The sequence below is a fragment of the Podarcis gaigeae genome (genome assembly GCF_964106915.1).
Source record: "Podarcis gaigeae genome assembly, chromosome: 18".
Taxonomy (NCBI): Eukaryota; Metazoa; Chordata; class Lepidosauria; order Squamata; family Lacertidae; genus Podarcis; species Podarcis gaigeae.
The window spans coordinates 8,206,041-8,227,559 of NC_139696.1; the positions used below are offsets into that span (position 1 = coordinate 8,206,041).

Genomic DNA, 21,519 nt, shown 5'->3' on the forward strand with positions numbered 1-21,519 from the left:
ACTGCTAGGTTGGCAGGAGCAGGGACCGAGCAATGGGAGCTCACCCCGTCATTGCCGGGATTTGAACCGCTGACCTTCTGATCAGCAAGCCCAAGAGGCTCAGTGGTTTAGACCACAGCACCACCCGCATCCCTTATATATAATTTGTTTATTTGTTTTTTCAAATTAAAATTTTACAGTCGCACATCAAACATACAACAGAAAAACAAGATTCCGAAGAATCTCCTGGACTTCCCTCTTCCCCTTTGTAGTTCTTATCATTAATCATTTTCTCCTTCATCTTTTTTGTTGTTGTTTAGTCGTTTAGTCGTGTCCGACTCTTCGTGACCCCCTGGACCAGAGCACGCCAGGCACTCCTGTCTTCCACTGCCTCCCGCAGTTTGGCCAGACCCATGTCTGTAGCTTCGAAGACACTATCCAACCATCTCGTCCTCCGTCGTCCCCTTCTCCTTGTGCCCTCATCATCAGGGTCTTTTCCAGGGAGTCTTCTCTTCTCATGAGGTGGCCAAAGTCTTGGAGCCTCAGCTTCAGGATCTGTCCTTCCAGTGAGCACTCAGGGCTGATTTCCTTCAGAATGGAGAGGTTTGTTCTTCTTGCAGTCCATGGGACTCTCAGGAGTCTCCTCCAGCACCAGAATTCAAAAGCATCAATTCTTCGGCAATTAGCCTTCTTGATGGTCCAGCTGTCACTTCCATACATCACTACTGGGAAAACCAGAGCTTTTACTATACGGACCTTTGTTGGCAAGGTGATGTCTCTACTTTTTAAGATGCTGTCTAGGTTTGTCATTGCTTTCCTCCCAAGAAGCAGGCGTCTCTTAATTTCGTGGCTGCTGTCACCATCTGCAGTGATCATGGAGCCCAAGAAAGTAAAATCTCTCACTGCCTCCATTTCTTCTCCTTCTATTTGCCAGGAGGTGATGGGACCAGTGGCCATGATCTTCGTTTTATGATGATCCAAAATCTTCTACCTTCTCTGTTGTGTCTAAAATTCACCATTAAACTACAGTGGTACCTCGGGTTAAGTACTTAATTCGTTCTGGAGGTCCGTTCTTAACCTGAAACTGTTCTTAACCTGAAGCACCACTTTAGCTAATGGGGCCTCCTGCTGCTGCCGCGGCGCGATTTCTGTTCTCATCCTGAAGCAAAGTTTTTAACCCGAGGTACTATTTCTGGGTTAGTGGAGTCTGTAACCTGAAGCGTATGTAACCTGAAGCGTCTGTAACCCGAGGTACCACTGTACAAGTGATATTCCAGTCCTGTTATGTGTTTGCAATGGTTTTTAAGGCAAGTTATAAATTTCCCCCATTCCTTATTAAAATTTTGGTCTTCCTGATTTCTGATTCTTCCAGTTATTTTGGGCCATTTCGGCATAGTCCATCAAATTGATCTTCCATTCTTCTCTGGTGGGGACTTTTCCCAATGAGCGGGAACTGCAACGAAATGTTGCAGCATGATCCGCAACACACACACACACACCCCAAATAAAACCCCCACTAAATCTGCAAAATAAAAAACGGGGAAATGCTTATGTTTGGGACTTACTCCCGAATAAATGTTCTTTTTTTAAAAAAAGAAGAAGACACAAAACACAGAGGCTGTCAAGCGCCTGCGCCTTTAACCAAGCAGAAAACCTTGAGTTGGAGGTGCAACCAACGAGTCGCAAGGCTAGAGCGGACTTTCAGTGGGAGAGCATGTGACCCGCCCGCCTTCGGACTACAATTCCCGAAAAGTCCCGCGAGAGGCGTCGCTGGCTGGCTGGGTTTTCTGGAAACGGTGCGGGCGGGCGCCGAGCTGCCCTTGCGCCGCGCGCGGAGACGTCGCCCCGCCATGGCTCCCCGCATCTTCCCCATTGTCAAGTGAGTCGGGCGGGCGGGCCTCCTTTGATTTCTTTGTGTTTTAATTTCTTTTTCTCCTTATGTTAAATAGGGAGCAAGGATGACCAGGTGGGAAATGCCTCTTGGTTCTTTTGGAGCTTTTTGCAAATCCCAGCAGCAAAAAAAGAGAAAAGGAACACCCCCATTTTATTTTGGCATGTTCTGAGCTGAAATGTGCATTTTAAAATGAAATAAAAACCTCCTCCCTGTGCATTTCGATATGCTGGTGCCCAGAAATATTAAAACAGCTTCTTTGGTTGCTATGGCTAGGGGCTGATGCAAATAAAGATTATTCTGATTTTTCTTGGGGTAATAATGTTGGTGCTGATCTCACTGCCATAATATTTATTTCATCACCTCCCCCCCGATAACAAAAGGGATCACATTTTGCAAATATGTCTCTGCGAGCTCTTTCCACCATAATCTGTTGGATCCAAACAGTCCCTCCCATTTCACTGGCAAAAACTAACTGTAACTGGCAAATACTAACTGGGGTAACTGTGCCCCTGAAGTTACAGAGAACCAGGCAGAGGGTCTTTTTGGTAAGGAGATGAGTAACTATATAACCTTTAGAAGACACCTGAAGGCAGCCCTGTATAGAGAAGCCTTTTAATATTTAATGCATGGGTAGGCAAACTAAGGCCAGGGGGCCGGATCCAGCCCAATCGCCTTCTAAATCCGGCCCACAGGTGGTCCGGGAATCAGCGTGTTTTTACATGAATAGAATGTGTGCTTTTATTTAAAATGCATCTTTGGGTTAGTTGTGGGGCATAGGAATTCGTTCATTCCCCCCCCCCCTTCAAAATATAGTCTGGCCCCCACAAGGTCTGAGGGACAGTGGACCGGCCACCTGCTGAAAAAGTTTGCTGACCCCTGATTTAATGTTTTATTCTGTTTTTGTAAATGTTGGAAGCCACCCAAGAGGGACTGGGGCAACCCCGTCAGATGAATGGGGTACAAATAATATTATTATAAAATTATAATTAAAGAAGAACCCCAGGGGTCATATCCACAGCCCGCATTTAAAGCACAGGACCTCCGCCCAAAGAATAATGGGAACCGTAGTTTCCCCTTCGCAGAGCTACAATTCACAGCATCCTTAACAAACGACAGACCATAGGAATCTTTGCAGAAAGCTGCCTGTCATTCTGGACTCACAGCTGTCCATGGAGGCGCAGGTCAAATCTGTGTCCAGGGCAGCTGTCTACCAGCTCCATCTGGTATGCAGGCTGAGACCCTCCCTGTCCGCAGACTGTCTCGCCAGAGTGGAGCATGCTCTGGTTATCTCCCACTTGGACTACTGCAATGCGCTCTATGTGGGGCTACCTTTGAAGGTGACCCAGAAACTACAACTAAGCCAGAATGCGGCAGCTAGACTGGTGACTGGGGGCGGCCGCTGAGACCACATAACACCGGTCTTGAAAGACCTACATTGGCTCCCAGTATGTTTCCAAGCACAATTTAAAGTGTTGCTGCTGACCTTTAAATCCCTAAACGGCCTCAGCCCAGTATACCTGAAGGAGCGTCTCCACCTCCATCGTTCTGCCCGGACACTGAGGTCCAGCTCCGAGGGCCTTCTGGCGGTTCCCTCACTGCGAGAAGCCAAGTTACAGGGAACCAGGCAGAGGGCCTTCTCGGTGGTGGCACCCACCCTGTGGAACGTCCTCCCACCAGATGTCAAAGAGAAAAATAACTACCAAACTTTTAGAAGACATCTGAAGGCAGCCCTGTTTAGGGAAGCTTTTAATGTTTGATGCATTACTGTATTTTAATATTGTTTTGGAAGCTGCCCAGAGTGGCTGGGGAGGCCCAGCCAGATGGGCGGGGTATACATAATAAATTATTATTATTATTATTAATTCAACTTCCACCTGTTCTGAGTGTTGTACAGAAGCTTGATAATTTATTTGGGGCAGGGGCGTAGCCAGGATTTTTGTTGATGGGGACAGAGCCTCATTTTGCTTTGCATTTATATTGATTTCTGCCCCCCCCCGGCTACGCCTATGATTTGGGGGTTTATTTTGCACCTGCCCCCTCTCTTTCCAGGGCTGCCCTCTGCCTATTAACACAGTGGCCCCCCAAAAAAATCAGCCCCTCTCATTGTGTCTATGGGCTGCAGAAGAGGAGGAAGCTTTACCTGTTGGAATTCTGCCTGTTGCGTGACCAACACAAGTTTCTTTGACATTTGGCTGCCCTTTGTTAGCAAAATCTCTGGTGCCTCTGAGCATATGCAGAGTTCATCCCCTCCCACTGAGGAAGGAAGTTTATTATTATTATTATCTATTAAATTTCTATACTGCCCTTCATCCAAAGATCACAGGGCGGGTTGCGGCATAAAAACACAAAATACATAACGGAAAAGAAAAACCCCAAGCCAATAACTCATTATTAACTTTCCCCAAGAATCCTCTTGCATTGCTTCTGACCTGAACTGGCTCTTCCGTGCAAAGTGTTGTATTTCTCATATCATAGAATCATAGAGTTGGTACAGACCACAAGGGCCATCGAGTCCAACCCCCTGCCAAGCAGGAGACACCATCAGAGCACTCCTGACATCTGGTTGTCAAGCCTCTGCTTAAAGACCTCCAAAGAAGGAGACTCCACCACACTCCTTGGCAGCAAACTCCACTGTCGAACAGCTCTTACTGTCAGGAAGTTCTTCCTAATGTTTAGGTGGAATCTTCTTTCTTGTAGTTTGGATCCATTGCTCCGTGTCCGCTTCTCTGGAGCAGCAGAAAACAACCTTTCTCCCTCCTCTATGTGACATCCTTTTATATATTTGAACATGGCTATCATATCACCCCTTAACCTCCTTTTCTCCAGGCTAAACATGCCCAGCTCCCTTAGCCATTCCTCATAAGGCATCGTTTCCAGGCCTTGGACCATTTTGGTTGCCCTCCTCTGGACACGTTCCAGTTTGTCAGTGTCCTTTTTGAACTGTGGTGCCCAGAACTGGACACAGTACTCCAGGTGAGGTCTGACCAGAGGTCTGTCCTCTGGAGATGTGAGACTTTTGCATACTTTGTCCTCACAAGCACCTTGGCAAGGTAGACTACGGCTATAGACGAGAGAATGCGAGAGACTCAAATTGTGCCTTCCGTGGGACTGAACAGTCTCCTGGTTGCAACTGCAAAATCGTTTATATATCTTTTGCCAGTCTTGTCCCTTTCCTGAGATGGCTCAGTAGGTAGAGCGCCAGACCTTAGATTAAAAGGTTAGCAGATGTCTCTGTTTCCCAGGGACAGTCCCCAGATTTACAAATCAGTCCCCATTAAAAAATCTGGTAACCTTATCTTAATCTCATGGTTGTGGGTTTGAGCCCTGCATTGGGCATTCCCCGGGTTGGGATGGATGACCCTACGGGTCCCTTCCAACTCTACAATTAATTAATTGATGTCTGTTTTTATGCATATTGTGTTGTTTTTATGATGTTAGCCGCTCTGAGCCCGGCCTTGGCCGGGGAGGGCAGGATATAAATAAAATTTTATTACTATTATGATTATTACAATTCTGTGATCCTATGATTTTTCTGCTCAGGTTCCTGGTCAAAGGCGGTCTGGCAGGGGGAGCCATCTATGTGGTTTACAGCCAAGGTTTGCTGAGCGGGGGCGAGGAGGGGGCCCAAGCCCTCCGTAAAGCCCAAGAAGCGCTCCCCCCAGCTGTGGAAGAATGGGCGAAATATTTTGGCTGGAAGGTAAGAGGTCATCGGAGAATTTAGCTTCGCTGTGGTTTCCCAGACCTCTTGAGTATTATGACTATTATTTATTAAATTTTAGCATCTGCTCACTCTGCTTTTTTGCCACGGCAACTCAAACCGGCTTGCATATATTTTAAGCAAAAAGCCGACACATGCACACCTTAGAACTAGCATTGTAAAAATAAATAAATCCAAAAGGCAGTTCTCTCTTTTTTTAAAAAAATAAATCTAGATTGAAACACCCCACCCATGCAGTAAGCCCATAGATAATTGAAATCCAAAGGTTTTATAAAAGAAGGAATGTTTTTTCCTCGTGCCCAAACCTATGTAATGATGGCAAACTTGTTTTTGTGTGTGTGTGTATATATATGTGTGTGTGTACACACCGTATATACTCGAGTACAGTGGTGCCCCGCAAGACGAACGCCTCGCAAGACGGAAAACCCGCTAGACGAAAGGGTTTTCCGTTTTGGAGGCGCTTCGCAAAACGAATTTCCCTATGGGCTTGCTTCGCAAGACGAAAATGTCTTGCGAGTTCCTGCGGGGTTTTTTTCCTCCCCCCCCTTTTTTCTAAGCCGCTAATAGCGCTAATCCGCTAAGCCGTCAATGGGCTTGCTTCGCAAGACGAAAAAACCACTAGACAAAGAGAATCGCGGAACAGATTCTTTTTGTCTTGCGAGGCACCACTGTATAAGCCGACCCAAATATAAGCGGAGGCACCTAATTTTAGCACAAAAAAACCTGGAAAACTTCTTTACTTGAGTATAGGCTGGTTCACCAAACCACAAACCTGGTGGTGGCGGCAGCGGCAGAGGAAGTACGAGCAACCCAAAAGGTATTCAAAGAAATCAACAGAAAACTAAACTACTCTAAAAGATTTCAAAAGGAAGAATGACAGAGGAGGCCAACTGCAGAACGTGCATTTAACCCAGCAAAGATAATATTTTATTTTTTTTAAAAAAAGATCTTAACCGTTTCAAAAGAAAACCTTACTGAAGGAAGTCGGGTATAAAATTGTATTTATTTTATTCATATATAAATTGTGTGTGTGTGTGTGTGTGTGTGTGTGTGTATTATTCAAATAATAAATTATTATTACTGTTTATGGAAGCTTTTAATGTTTAATAGGTTATTGTATTTTAGTGTTTTGTTGGAAGCTGCCCAGAGTGGCTGGGGAAATCCAGCCAGATGGGCGGGGTATAAATAATAAATTATTATTATTATTATTCATTAAATTTATACATTGCCCTTCATGTGAAGAGCTCTAGGCAGCCTCCTGCATCCCTGACCATTGCACGAATGCTCTTTGGGGCTGGTGGAATCCAGTGGCATTGATGGCTGACAGGTTCCCTACAACGGCTCTAAACAGAGATTCCTAGGTCTTGAATCCAGAACCGTTTGCAATGCAAGCTGTTTTCGAAGGAGCCACTGGCCTTTTTTTATATGCCTTGCTTGTGTTCTTCATTCCTCCAGCTCCCGGCTGTCCCAAAGACTGAATTCTCTCTCTGCAGCTACTGGAACTCAGGTAAGGCTTTTTAATTCAACCCCTGGTGTTGTTGTTGTTGTTTAGTCGTTTAGTCATGTCCAACTCTTCATGACCCCCTGGACCAGAGCACGCCAGGCACTCCTTTCTTCCACTGCCTCCCGCAGTTTGGTCAGACTCATGCTGGTAGCTTCGAGAACACTGTCCAACCATCTCGTCCTCTGTCATCCCCTTCTCCTTGTGCCCTCCATCTTTCCCAACATCAGGGTCTTTTCCAGGGAGTCTTCTCTTCTCATGAGGTGGCCAAAGTCTTGGAGCCTCAGCTTCAGGATCTGTCCTTCCAGTGAGCAATCAGGGCTGATTTCCTTCAGAATGGAGAGGTTGGATCTTCTTGCAGTCCATGGGACTCTCCAGAGTCTCCTCCAGCACCAGAATTCAAAAGCATCCATTCTTTGGCAATCAGCCTTCTTTATGGTCCAGCTCTCACTTCCATACATTCAACCCCTGACGCATGCCAATTCCTATTATCTTCTTCCCCCCGGGCAAATATGTGGGTAAACCGTACACAGAGCGAGTCTGCCCCTGCGGCCTGATAGATGTGGAAACTGTCTCTCACGTCTTGCTTCGATGTCGTTTTTATGAGGATGTATGCTCGGTCTTTATCACCCCTGTTATACAGAAAATTCCAAGTGGGTCTGAACCTCAGTGCTTAAAATCCCTGATAGAGGTTAAGGATACAGTGGTACCTCTTGGTTGCGAATGGGATCCGTCCCAGAGCCCGGTTCGCAACATGAGCAGAATGCACCCCGCGTCTGCATGTGCGCGGGTTGCAATTCGCCGCTTCTGCGCATGCGCGTGACGTCATTTTGAGCGGTTCAAATCCTCCGCTCATCCACAGAGCTCACTGGGCCACCTTGGGCCAGTCGCTGCCTCTCTCAGCCTAACCTACCTTGCGGGGTGGTTGTGGGGAAATAAAATGGGGAGAAGAACCGTGTACATGCTGTCAGGAGTTCAGCCTACACTCGAGTAGGACCCTGGCAGAGACACATGCCGGACTGGCATGTTCTCTCCCTCCTGGTCGTTTGTTCGGGAGCTTTAAAAGCTTTCTTCAGCCCAAACATCACAGCGACCGATGCCAACAGTCATCGGCACACTTAGGGATCTGCAGAGTTTGCGCAGCTTGCGTAAGAGACCTCAGCAACTCAGCATTTTGGCTAATCTACTTTATTTACATATAAACACACACGGAGCTCTGCAACATGGCTCCCTCTCTCTCTAGCATCAGACAGCAAAAGGATAATAGTCCCACTTCACGGAACACAATAACACAAAACATCCTGTCTCCGTCACTTCCCACTCTGTGGAGTCAAAACATACACCGTCATGAGATAGACAACAATCCCATGACTGCAATCACGGAGCGGGAATTCTAACACACGCCAACTCCGAGCTCCTTGGAGGGGGAAAAAAGCTGGGATAAATGCAATAAACAAACAAATGGAAACATGCCCCCCCCCCGCAAAAAAACAGTGGAAAAGATACACAGACCGTTTGATGGGGACTGTGGAAAAGATACACAGACCGTTTGATGGGGACTGAGCATGCTCAGTGGCTGCAGATTGCCAACTTGGCTGGCAGTGGGGGGAATGGAATTCTGAGCAGGGATATCAGTCCATGCTGCAACTTTCCGTTGCAGTTTCTTGCTTTAATTTTCTTGTTGCTCTTGTTGTTGGTTTTTCCCCTGCAGGGGTTCGGACGACAATCAGCGCGCTCTCCGTAGCCCCCACCAAGGCCAGTGAATATACCCAGAATGGATGGAAGCACATGAAGAACCTCATTAAATGAAGCCTCTCTGATAAGGCCCCCTCTTTCCGCCTTTAATGGGGAGGTGTTCAGCACCAGAGTCTGGTCCCTGTTTCTCAAGGGCTGCAATAAAAGACTTTATAAGAAGAATAAGAATTATTATTTATACCCCGCCCATCTGGCTGGGTTTCCCCAGTCACTCTGGGCAGCTCCCAACAGGATATGAAAAACACAATAAAACGTCAAACATTTAAAAGCTTCCCTAAACAGGGCTGTCTTCAGATGTCTTCTAAAAGTCAGATAGTTGTTTGTTTCCTTGACATCTGCTGGGGGGGGGGGCGTTCCACAGGGCAGGCGCCACCACCGAGAAGGCCCTCTGCCTGGTTCCCTGTAACCTCATTCCTCGCAGGGAGGGAAATGCCAGAAGGCACTCGGAGCTGGACCTCGGTGTCCAGGCTGGACGATGGGGGTGGAGACGCTCCTTCAGGTATACTGGGCCTTTGAGGCCGTTTAGGGCTTTCAAGGTCAGCACCAACACTTTGAATTGTGCTCAGAAATGGATACATGAACCCAATTCCTGTTATATTTTGAATATTTTTATTTATGTTAAATATAAAGAGGCAAACATTGACCGTGGATAGAAAAGACTGTCCAGAATACCGTATTTTTCGCTCTATAAGACTCACCAGACCACAAGACGCACCTAGTTTTTGGAGGAGGAAAACAAGAAAAAAAATATTCTGAATCTCAGAAGGCAGAACAGTAAGAGGGATTGCTGCGCAGTGAAAGCAGCAATCCCTCTTGCTGTTCTGGCTTCTGGGATAGCTGTGCAGCCTGCATTCGCTCCATAAGACGCACACACATTTCCCCTTACTTTTTAGGAGGGAAAAAGTGAGTCTTATAGAGCAAAAAATACGGTATATAATTTTTTACTAATTGCTTAGTTTTGTTTCTTATGGGACGCAGGTGGCGCTGTGGGTAAAAGCCTCAGCGCCTAGGGCTTGCCGATCGAAAGGTCGGCGGTTCGAATCCCTGCGGCGGGGTGCGCTCCCGCTGCTCGGTCCCAGCGCCTGCCAACCTAGCAGTTCGAAAGCACCTCCGGGTGCAAGTAGATAAATAGGGACCGCTTACCAGCGGGAAGTTAAACGGCGTTTCCGTGTGCGGCTCTGGCTCGCCAGAGCAGCAATGTCACGCTGGCCACGTGACCCGGAAGTGTCTCCGGACAGCGCTGGTCCCTGGCCTCTTGAGTGAGATGGGCGCACAACCCCAGAGTCTGGCAAGACTGGCCCGTACGGGCAGGGGTACCTTTACCTTTACCTTTTTAGTTTTGTTTCTGTTTAATTTAAATCCTGCCACTCCCCCCAAATCCTGAATCTTTTCTATCACTCTAGGAAGAGAATTTTTTGGATCCTCCACCGTAATTATTGGGCTGAGGCCTTTTAGGGCTTTCAAGGTCCGCAGCAACACTTTAAATTGTGCTCAGAAACACACTGGGAGCCGATGAAGATCTTTCAGGACTGGTGTTATATGGTCTCGGCGGCCGCTCCCAGTCACCAGTCTAGCTGGATTAGTTGTAGTTTCCAAGTCACCTTCAAAGGTAGCCCCACGTAGAGTGCATTGCAGTAGTCCAAGCACTTTCAACTGCACCCGGGCAGCGGCGGACCTGCTCTGTGTTCAGCGCCTAGTTAATTAAGCTTTAGTTTCTGTGGGGAAACTAAACCCCCAAAGAATTTTGGGAATTGTAGTTTGATAAGAGTGCTGATAGTTGTTAGGAGACACACACACCCCCGTTCCTCACAGAGCTACAATTCCCAGAGTGCTTTTACTCTTTGCAGGGAACTCTGGGAATTGTAGTAGTGTGAGGGCAATGGGACAGCAGTTGGGTGGGTGGCACCCAATGCACACCCCAGAGAAGGGAGAATGAAAGTAGTTCTGGGCTGTTGTTTGCCTGTGTGGGGAAAAGGGAAAGGGTTTACTCCAGGCATGGCCAAAGTCTGTTTCTGGGGCCTAATCTGGCCCGCCGGTTGATTTAATGAGGCCCCTGTGGCAGTATATGTCCTGGGGTAAAATCCTAAGAAAAATTCAGCAACTTCAATCTTAAAAAAAGTTCAACAACTTTGGGTTAAATCCTAAAGAAAACTCAACAACTTTGGGTTAAATCCTAAAGAAAACCCAACAATTTTGGGGTTAAATTTTTAAAAAAGCTCAGCAACTTGAATCCGAAAAAAGCCCATCAACTTTGGGGGGAAACTGTAAGAAAAAGATCATCAACTTTGGTTGTCCCTCACACATGTTCACTTCAACAAATCTGGCCCTCTTTGAAAAAAAAAGTTTGGGCGCCCCTGGTCTACACAGATTTGGTGGTGACCCCACAAAACCCCCATCCACGAAGCATCAAGGCTGCTGCTCCCCGGGGCATTTTGCCCCTTGATTTGCATAGCCACGCCCCCACAGCCTGTTTTCTTGGTCACACAAGAGTGTGATGGAACAATGAAGTGCTTCCTGGCAGCTGGTAGCATTTATTTGCTGGAGTTTATCAACAAGGATGGAGAAGATCGAATCTGGATTCAGTGTGACTTTAAGAGATAAGAGAACTGGACCCCAATTAGAACTGGACCCCAATGAACAAAAATAATTTCAGTGGGGATAAATGTAATGTTCTACACTAAGGAATGTTAGGATCCCCAACTCTCGATTAGGACCATGGCAGGGACACATGCCCGACTGGTCGATTGGGAGCTTCAAAAGCTTTCTTCTGCCCGAACATCACAGCAACTGATGCCAAAAAACATCAGCACACTTACAGATCCGCAGAGTATTTCGCAGTTGCATAACAGAACTCAGTAGCTCAGCATTTTGGCTAATCTACTTTATTTACATATAAACACACACGGAGCACTGCAACATGGCTCTCTCTCTAGCATCAGACAGCAAAGAGAAAGAACAAAGGACAATAGTCCCACTTCACGGAACACAGCAACACAAACATCCTGTCTCCATCCCTTCCCACTCTGTGGAGTCAAAACATACACCGTCATGAGATAGACAACAATCCCATGACTGCAATCACGGAGCAGGAATCTTAACAAGGAAGAACAAATCTAAGCTTGCTGCGCAAATATAAGATGGGGGACACCTGGCATACTAGCAGTGCATGTGAAAAGGATCTAGGGGTATTAGTAGATCACAGACTTAACATGAGCCTACAGGGTGATGCAGCAACAAAAAAGGCTAAGGCTATTCTAGGCTGCCTCAACAGAAGTCTAGTGTCCAGATGAAGGGAAGTCATAGTCCCATTCTGTTCTTCCTTGGTCAGATCACACCTGGAATACGGTGTCCAATTCTGGGCACCACAATTTAAGAAGGATGTTGACAAGCTGGAAGGTGTGCAGAGGAGGGCAACCAAGATGATTAAAGGTTTGGAAACCAAGCCTGATGAGGAACGCTTGAAGGATCTGGGTATGCTTAGCCTGGAGAAGAGACTGAGATGAGATATGAGAGCCATCTTCAAATATCTCAAGGGCTGTCACATGGAAGATGGAGCAAGCTTGTTTTCTCCTGCTCTGGAGGGCAGGACTCGAACCCATGGCTTCAAGCTACAAGAAAGGAGATTCCAACTAAACATCAGGAAAAACTGACAGTATGAGCTGTCCCAACAATGGAACGGACCCCCACGAGAGGCGGTGGACTCTCCTTCCTTGGAGGTTTTTAATCAGAGATTGGATGGCCATGTGTCATGGATGCTTTAGCTGAGATTTCTGCATTGCAGGCAGGGTTGGACTAGATGACCCTTGGTGTCCCTTCCAACTCTAGGATTCCTCGAGAAGCTGCAGGCTCAGGAGATTCAAACATAGCCTTTTGAAGGAGTGGGGGGCTCTATATAATGGTTTCGTACTCCTGCCGCAGGGATTCAATATAGATCTCTTCGTGTTCCCAGTAGAAGAAAGCATGCTGGTTCTCTGGGTGCTGGTTGAGGGAAATCTTCTTATCGGAAGCCCTCGTCGCTCTCTCATCTGCAGGAAATGAGGGAGAAAACACTCAGCTTCTCTCTCTTAAGAGGTGGGGGATAGAGAGGTGTGCGCTGCCTGGATTTTTTGGAATTCATGTTTTGCATGTGCTATGTAGAGTAAGGTAAAGGTAAAGAGACCCCTGACCATTAGGTCCAGTCGTGGCCGACTCTGGGGTTGCGGCGCTCATCTCGCTTTACTGGCCGAGGGAGCCGGCGTACAGCTTCTGGGTCATGTGGCCAGCATGACTAAACCACTTCTGGCGAACCAGAGCAGCGCACGGAAACGCCGTTTACCTTCCCGCCAGAGCGATACCTATTTATCTATTTGCACTTAGTGCTTTCGAACTGCTAGGTTGGCAGGAGCAGGGACCGAGCAACGGGAGCTCACCCCGTCATTGCGGGGATAAGAACAGCCTTCTGATCGGCAAGTCCTAGGCTCTGTGGTTTAACTCACAGCTCCACCCACGTCCCTCTCGCTATGTAGAGTAGCCCCACTGAAATACATGGATATGACTAGCTTAGGTCTATTAATTTAAATGAGTTCTACTTTGAGTAGAACTTAGTTGGATGCAGCAGCATGATGATAATGATGATTTTATGAAGATTACCCGCTCTGAGAACCCACAGCTAATTCTCCCCTGACCTCCTCGCTGGCCCAAGTAGGACCAATTCAGCCAGCTAGCCCTGGTGACTATCTAATGCTTATTAGATGGATTTTCCCCAAACTGATTTCTGAACTTTGAATTTTACTGTTATTCATGTTTTTATACTGTAGTTTATGCTGCTTCTACAATTACCGTATTTTTCGCTCTATAAGACGCACCAGACCACAAGACGCACCTAGTTTTTGGAGGAGGAAAACAAGAAAAAAAAAATCTGAATCCCAGAAGCCAGTACAGCAAGAGGGATCGCTGCGCAGTGAAAGCAGCAATCCCTCTTGCTGTTCTGGCTTCTGGGATAGCTGCGCATCCTGCATTCGCTCCATAAGACGCACACACATTTCCCCTTACTTTTTAGGAGGGAAAAAGTGAGTCTTATAGAGCAAAAAATACGGTAAGTGTTTTAAATTTGTTGTTAGCCACCCTGAGCCCGGTTTCATGAACCGGGAAGGGCGGGATATAAATAAAATTTTATTATTAATTATTAAAGTTATCATTTGGAATAGCCAAACTGAAATACACCCTTTGTTTGAAATGCTGAGAATGTCTCTGAATTTTGCAACTCGCTTTGCCTTACCTTGCCCACGGTCGGTAAAGATCTGGAAAGGGTTCTTACACTGCAAGACAGGCCACGGGGGTGGGGGGGGGATTAAAAAGTGGCTGAAATGCATCTCTCCCCCCAAAGTACCTGTTTCTGTGTCGACCGTCTTTCCAAAGAGGAAGATGGTTGCTGCCATCATCGCGGCCAAAGTCAAAACCATCAGGAGGATAGCCCACCAGCGTGTCTGTGGAGAGAGACTAATATGGCATTAGTGATGCAGTGTTTAAAAGTATGCAAAAATGTAATAGAAAAAGGGTGAAAGACTAAAGTTATATTATGTCAAAAGAAAATAATATGTTAAAGGTGTTTAAATATAAGGAGGAAAGATTGGAGACATAATAGAATGATTCCATTAATCAGAAATGAGTTTTGAAAGAGGGTAAGGATTTGCTGTATCTGATTGGGTAAAGAGGAACACAAAAAAGGGAGGCGTGAGGAAGTCAAGAAAGAAAGTTTTTGAAGCATGAATTTAAAAGTTGGAGTTTTTAATTTATTTATTTTTGATGGATGGAATCTTTTTTCTGTATTTTGTTCTTTTTATCTGCTTTATGTGTATTTTTGATTTTGTTTGTTCTTTTTTTCATTTTTGTGGTGGTTATGTGCTTTTCTTTTTTCTTCTATAAAAGCTAATAAATATATTTTTAAAAGAGAGAGAGAGAGAAGGGGAAGCCACTGCTAAGCTAGTAGGTCGTGGTTTCCAAATCCACACGTTCCCGTGTTCTCCTAGCCAAGGTCAAAATCTTAAATTGGTGTCAGAGGTGGGTTCCTCACACCTAACTGGAGATAGATTGAATCCGCAGACTCAAGGATGCCCTCCATCACTGAACCACAACCAGGAGGGGCCTCTGATTTTCATAAGCCCTCCTTCTTGCTATGGGTCTGGGCATGGGTCTTTGCCGTCACCTCCCTCCCGTGTTGCAGGGGGGTTGGGCTGGATGACCCTTAGGGGTCTCTTCCAACTCTATTGTGCCGGTCCCGTGGGTTACCCGAGAGGCGAGGTCCAGGTCCGGTCCGTGGTCAAAGGTGTAATGTGGAGGCAGTCCGTAGTAGCTGAAGCTGGGTGCAGGGCAGGGAGTCGGGTGAAGTCAGGAACAGGCATGCAAGCAGGGAACCAGGGCAGGTCAGGAGCTCAGGCAGGAAAGCAGGACAGGGTTCAGGCAGGAACTAGCAACCAACAATGTTGCTCCCGCAACTTGAGCCGGCTTTTATCTGCCCCGAGGCATAGGGCAGCCCTGATCCTCTGGTGACTCTCCTGGCCTGGAGGTGAGCACTCCTCCTGCAGGAACTTAGTTCCCTCCGCCTCTCTGCCCTGAGCCTCTGCAGCTCAGGAGAGGCTGGAGGGTTACCGGACCCAGAGGCCACCTCAGCTTCCTCTGACGGGGCTGAGAGTGGAGCACCTGCAGGCAATGGGTCCTCCATCACCTCAGGAGCCAGAGCAGACTCAGCTGATGCCTGCACCTGAGGACCCAGCACAGGTGAGGACCCTTCAGGCTCAGGCCCCAGCCCTGGCTCAGCTGGTTCTGGAGGCGGGGAATCCTGTGCAGGCTGGGATCCCTCAGGTTCAGCATCCGAGTCCGAATCCCAGGTCATCACATCTATAATTGTATGGAGATACTGGAGACTCTAGAGAATCCCATGGACTGCAAGAAGACTGAAGTGAGAGCTGAACCATAAAGAAGGCTGGTTGCCGAAGAATGGATGCTTTTGTATTCTGGTGCTGGAGGAGACTCTTGAGAGTCCCATGGACTGCAAGAAGATCAAACCGATCCATTCTGAAGGAAATCAGCCCTGAGTGCTCACTGGAAGGACAGATCCTGAAGCTGAGGCTCCAAGCCTTTGGCCACCTCATGAGAAGAGAAGACTCCCTGGAAAAGACCCTGATGTTGGGAAAGATGGAGGGCACAAGGAGAAGGGGACGACAGAGGACGAGATGGTGGGACAGTGTTCTCGAAGCTACCAGCATGAGTTTGACCCAGCTGCGGGAGGCAGTGGAAGACAGGAGTGCCTGGCGTGCTCTGGTCCAGGGGGTCACGAAGAGTCGGACACGACTAAACGACTAAACAGCAACAACAACTGGAGACTGAATCTGGGACTCTTCCTGCATAGAATTGTAGAGTTGCGAGGGACCCTGTGGGACATCTGGTCCAACCCCTTGCCACGCATCTTTTGCCCAACGTGGGGCTCGAACCCACCACCCAGAGATTCAGAGTCCCATGCTCTACCGATTGAGCTATCTTCTCACCAAGCCACGGAGGGTCTCTGAAACCTGCGCCTCACCTTCATCCAGGTGGCCACGTCTTCCATCTCGATGAAGTCTAGGATGAAGTTTTTCACCCGCGCGACGGGCCCGTCTTCATCGACGAATCGGCAGATGTGGAATTTGTCGCAGTAGCCGGCCTTGCCCCCACATGGCGAACCCGGAATCAGCGGGATTTCGGAGCCGTTGAAGAAACGGCCCCAGGCGGCAGAGGCAGTGCTGGCACACGTGTCGGCTCTCCCTGGCAGAAGTGGTTTAGGAAAAGAAAGTTAGCCAAGACCAATAAGGCTCAGGGGCATTCTAATTTCAATTTTCCTTTTCTTGCCTGCCTACATTCAGCTCCTTGGGGGCTGTTCAATAAATTAGAGCTGAATAGACTCAGAAGTCGTGTTGGAAATATTTTGAATCAATAAAAACTGGGCAGGGGCAGTTGTCCTCTGTGTAGATTTTACATGTTCTATCAGAGATGGGGACCCCTTTGTGGATCACTGCCTTGCCATGGCAAAGGGGCTTGAATAACTCAGAGAAGCTATGAACTATGCCGAGCAGGGCCACCCACGATGGACAGGTCATAGTGGAGAGTTTTGACCAAACGTGATCCACCTGGAGGAGGAACCGGCAAGCCACTCCAGTATCCCTGCCAAGAAAACTCCATGGACAAAGACAACAGGGATATAAAAGTTATGACGCTGGAAGATGAGCCCCTCAGGCCGGAAGGCATCCAAAGATGGAGGGCACAAGGAGAAGGGGACGGCAGAGGACGAGATGGTGGGACAGTGTTCTCGAAGCGACCAGCATGAGTTTGACCCAACTGCAGGAGGCAGTGGAAGACAGGAGTGCCTGGCGTGCTCTGGTCCATGGGGTCACGAAGAGTCGGACACGACTAAACGACTAAACGACGACAACAACAACAACAACAATCAGAGATGGGGAACTGTCAGGAGTGAGCCACCATGCAAGTGGGAATTAACTGTTTATTAGCAAAAGCACGATCTGCACAGGAGTGTCAGGCCTAATGAGCACAGCAGCTCATCTTCCGGCAGGTTTTGCCCCCATGGATCAGTTGCCAAGACTGAAGGCTCCCACCTTCCCACACCTCCCTAAGTTCCCTCCTCTCCAGGGTTTCCCCCAGCAATCTGAGACTACGCTTGCATGAAGCTAACTTCTCTTCCGCTCTTTTCATGCCTCTCCTGATTCTGTGAGTCCAGGGGGAAGAAGAGCTGGTTGCAGCAGAAGGAGAAGACACCCGTGACTACAGCTGGACTCTTCTCTGCCTCTTGGCCTCCCACCTCTCTTGCTTCAGCCTCCAATTTTGGACTTCTCTCTGCCACAGACTCTTCCTGCTCACTAAACCCTGTTGCCTCTTCAGATTCCGACACCTCCTCCTCCCAGTCTTCTCCTTCTGACCCCTCATCGTCATCCCACCACCCCTCCCTGGGCTCTGAGCAGTTTTCCTTTGGGGCTTCCCTAGGGGCTAAACCACAGAACCTAGGACTTGATGATCAGAAGGTCAGCGGTTCAAATCCCTGTGATGGGGTGAGCTCCCGTTGCTAAGTCCCAGCTCCTGCCAACCTAGCAGTTCAAAAGCACCTCAAAGTGCAAGTAGGTAAATAGGTACCGCTCCAGCGGGAAGGTAAACGGCGTTTCCGTGCGCTGTTCTGGTTCGCCATGCTGGCCACATGACCCGGAAGCTGTACGCCGGCTCCCTCGGCCAGTAAAGCAAGATGAGCGCCGCAACGCCCCCCCCCCCACTTCTTTGTAATAAGAGATGCTTGTAGAGTTTGTTTTTTGCAACACTATCACCACCATAATACATTTGCTTAATTATTATTATTTTTAAAAAATGAATTAGGACCTGGAAGCTGGCAGCAGAGCTGGCACCTCTCTCTCAGGGAATCGGTGACGCAATCGCACTGCTCCAATTCGTGCCGCGTGCAGAGGGAGCCCACACAGAGCTTGAAAGAGACAGAGGAAGGAAGGCTCTCAGCTCCCAGTATTTGGAAGGCAGAGTGCCCCAGGAAATTGGAAGTATCCCCAATGGCCAATAGCCTCCAACTCTGTGAAAACTCACCCCGTTCAGACACACCCGGGACTGCATGCCGCAGAGGGTGAAGTTTGCTTTCAGAAGGGGTGGCGGGCACTTTGCTGCTGCCCCAGAGCAGGTGCTTTCTGAAGCGCAGTCGGTCTCCGCCTGGCATCGCTCCCCTCGGGGTTTGGGGGCACATTTGTGGCTGCAGCAGAGTCCCTGGCTAGGGCTTAAAAAACAACAACACACATACATGACAGAACCATCTGCAAAATCCTCAACTGGAAAACTCTGCGGACTTATTATTTCCACTCTAATGACATTCTCCTGGTATGCCCCGCGGAGGACCTTAAGGTCCACAAATGACAACACTTTGGAGGTCCCAAGTCACAAGGTGGTTAGATTGGTCTCAACTAGGGCCAGGGCCTTTTCAGTGCTGGCCCCGACTTGGTGGAACGCTCTGTCACAAGAGACCAGGGCCCTGCGGGACTTGACATCTTTCCGCAGGGCCTGCAAGACAGAGCTGTTCCGCCTGGCCTTTGGTTTGGACTCAGTCTGACCCTTATGTTTCCCTCCCCCTATGGTTTTGACTTTTAAAATGAAGCTGCATTTTAAATTGCATTTTAACCTGTATTTTAAATTGTTTTCTTTTTCTTTTTTTCTTATTATGTTTTTACTGGAATTTTATTGGTGTTAGCTGCCCTGAGCCCAGCTCTGGCCGGGGATGGTGGGGTATTAATAATAATAATAATAATAATAATAATAATAATAATAATAATAATGGCTGTTCAAATGGAGTTCATATGAAGCCCATTTCAAGCTCTTCTCCAGAGAATGGAAGTTGGGGAGAGGAGGAAGCAGAAAGCAGAGCCAGTACCCTTAGCTATGGATGTTCTCTTGCAAAACTACAAATCTAAGGTGGATGAGGAAACTGATGATCTATTAGGCTCCTTCTTTAGCTACTTAGAGGGCAATTAACCCCAGAAATTTGCAGCAGCAATGCATGAACTGGTGCAAAATGTACCGTATTTTTCGCTCCAAAGGACGCACTTTTTCCCTCTTAAAAACTAAGGGGGGAAATCTATGTGTCCTATGGAGCGAATGCAGGGGGGAGGCAGGCAGGAAAAGCCCCCAAGAGCCGTACACAAGCTTCGCTCGGCTCTTGCGGGCTTTTCCCCAGGAGGGAGAAGGGACTGATGCGGCCAGTTAGTCCCTTCTCCCTCCTCGTAGAAAAGCCTGCAGGAGCCACACGCTCCTTAAAGGGTGCACGGCTCCTATGGGCTTTTGCGGGGGGTGGGGGAATTGCCATAGCCGCGCGCAGCCTCTCCAGCCGGGACGCACCCGACCATAACACGCACGTAGTTTTTAGAGGAGGAAAACAAGGGAAAAAATATTCTAAACGAAACAGTGGATGTATGATTTTTGTGGTTCATGCTGTGGCCACAGACATGTGATCTGACAGTGAGTTTGGAGTAGCCCAATGCAAAAATCCTGAAGATCCATGTGGATCCATGCTTTGTAACCACATTTTTGCACCACTGCGGCCCCAGGCAACAGTGGGTGCGTGATTTTTTTGGTGCAAGATGTAGCCATGGACATGCTATGTGATCTCATGGTGAATTTGGGGTGACCCAGTGCAAAAATCCTGAGGATCCATGTGGATTCGTGCTAACCACCTTTTAAGTGGGGAGGGAAGGAAAAGCACTCAAGGGACAAGGAACACGCGTGGGGTGGGTGGAGAAGGATGCTGCTAATAATGAAGAAGAGGGGTATAAGGGGAGAAGGCTCCTCTCCTCTCCCGCTTTGCTCCTTTAAAGCAAGCAGGCTCTGCTTTTCTCCCTTCTCCCCGCTCATCCCCGGCTTAGCGAGCTGAAAAACTTTGCTGCTATTTAGCGAGCTGAGTGGGGAGGAGAGAGGGACAGAGAGCCTGCTTGCTTTAAAGGAACCAATCTCTCCAGGCTCTCTGTCCCTCTCTCCTCCCCACTCAGCGGCTCTTCTCCCGCTTTGCTGTTTCAAAGCGAGCCACGGAGGAGGGAAGGAAGGGGAACCATGGATCCTCTGCTCATGACTGCAGCAGATCCCCCCCGCCACCCACAGGCATCCGCTCCATAACACACACAGACATTTCCCCTTACTTTCTAGGAGGAAAAAAGTGAGTGTTATGGTGCAAAAAATACGGTAGCTCCCGGCTGGAGAGGTTGCGCAGCTATGGCAGAAGACAAGACAGCCAGTGGGATGGATTCCACTGGCTGTCTTGGCTTCTTTGCTCTTTGGGGCTGGGGGGGGGGACCCAGGCTTCCCCCACAGCCCCGAGAAGCTCTGGGAGATTTTTTTTCTTGATTCCCCCCTCTAAAAACTAGGTGCGTCTTGAGCAAAAAATAGAGCAAAAAATACGGTAACTTATAGGGAGTTGGATTTGTAGGATGCTGACGTAGATAATCTGCTGGAACCCACCTCCCAAAAATTAATGGGTCTACGACACACACACACACACACCACTGTGACCCTGGGCAACGACAAACCTGCGTGGATGTTTGTGTGTCATACTTGAATCAGAAAACCCGAAACAATGTAGAGATAAAGCGCCCGAAGAAAAGGATTGTGCTAAACTTCTCTCTCCTGCCATTCTTGTTTTTTTTTTTCAGGATGGGATGAGTTCTTGACAAGCCAGAGGATTAAAAACAAACACTCAACGCCTTTGTCATCCACACATGTAATGGACAGCCCAGAATTTCTACCAAACCATAGAGGAAAATGAACCTATAATCCAATGTGTGTTCACACCCAGGATTATCTCTGTCTGCTTTCAAATTGATCTACCTATTGAACCGTAAGGCCCTAAACATTCCCTTTTAAAAACAAAATAAAGAGAGCTGAGAATTTCAGGGTGCTGTATTCACCACCCAGAGCCTAAGAGTGAAGCCTTATTTACCTAGGGATCCATCAGCCTCGCCATCCCCGGACCTTGGAGGGAACAAAAGTACCAGGAAAGCAAAATCTTCTTTGGAGAAAAAGTTTATTGAAATCTTTGCACAGAGACAATCTGTGCGCAGAGACAACCAGCAGGATAGCTCCTAAGAACTGGTTGTGTCTCAAGACACTTCAGCA

At 48.0% G+C, this 21,519-nt stretch overlaps 2 protein-coding genes across 3 annotated transcripts in view; one reads left to right on the top strand and one right to left on the bottom strand.

Annotated features, from left to right (window-relative positions):
* Positions 1-1,728: 1,728 nt before the first annotated feature.
* Positions 1,729-9,015, top strand: MICOS13 (mitochondrial contact site and cristae organizing system subunit 13). 2 transcript variants are annotated; one of them, XM_083720830.1, is made up of 4 exons: positions 1,729-1,858; positions 5,414-5,570; positions 7,047-7,098; positions 8,804-9,015. In XM_083720830.1, exons 1-4 carry the CDS (start codon positions 1,830-1,832, stop codon positions 8,899-8,901), a joined length of 336 nt encoding a protein of 111 aa, XP_083576956.1. In that variant the 5' UTR covers positions 1,729-1,829; the 3' UTR covers positions 8,902-9,015. The 2 variants fall into 2 exon arrangements, with proteins under 2 accessions (XP_083576956.1, XP_083576957.1); XM_083720831.1 differs by having other exon boundaries at positions 1,830-1,945.
* A 1,171-nt stretch (positions 9,016-10,186) lies between these two features.
* LOC310835589 (disintegrin and metalloproteinase domain-containing protein 10-like) overlaps positions 10,187-21,519 on the bottom strand; it is a 38,292-nt gene continuing 26,959 nt past the window's right edge. Inside the window, 5 exon segments of the mRNA XM_083720353.1 lie at positions 10,187-12,872; positions 14,216-14,312; positions 16,406-16,626; positions 18,241-18,340; positions 18,457-18,640. Coding sequence (XP_083576479.1) covers positions 12,736-12,872; positions 14,216-14,312; positions 16,406-16,626; positions 18,241-18,340; positions 18,457-18,640 — 739 coding nt within the window. The 3' untranslated portion in view covers positions 10,187-12,735.

What these genes read in the sequence shown, in the direction of transcription:
- MICOS13 (XM_083720830.1), top strand. Translation starts at nt 1,830, where the DNA reads ATGGCTCCCCGCATCTTCCCCATTGTCAA. An exon ending in CGCATCTTCCCCATTGTCAA is followed by an intron (nt 1,859 to 5,413) that starts GTGAGTCGGGCG and finishes TTTTCTGCTCAG; the next exon opens with GTTCCTGGTCAAAGGCGGTC. An exon ending in CGAAATATTTTGGCTGGAAG is followed by an intron (nt 5,571 to 7,046) that starts GTAAGAGGTCAT and finishes TCATTCCTCCAG; the next exon opens with CTCCCGGCTGTCCCAAAGAC.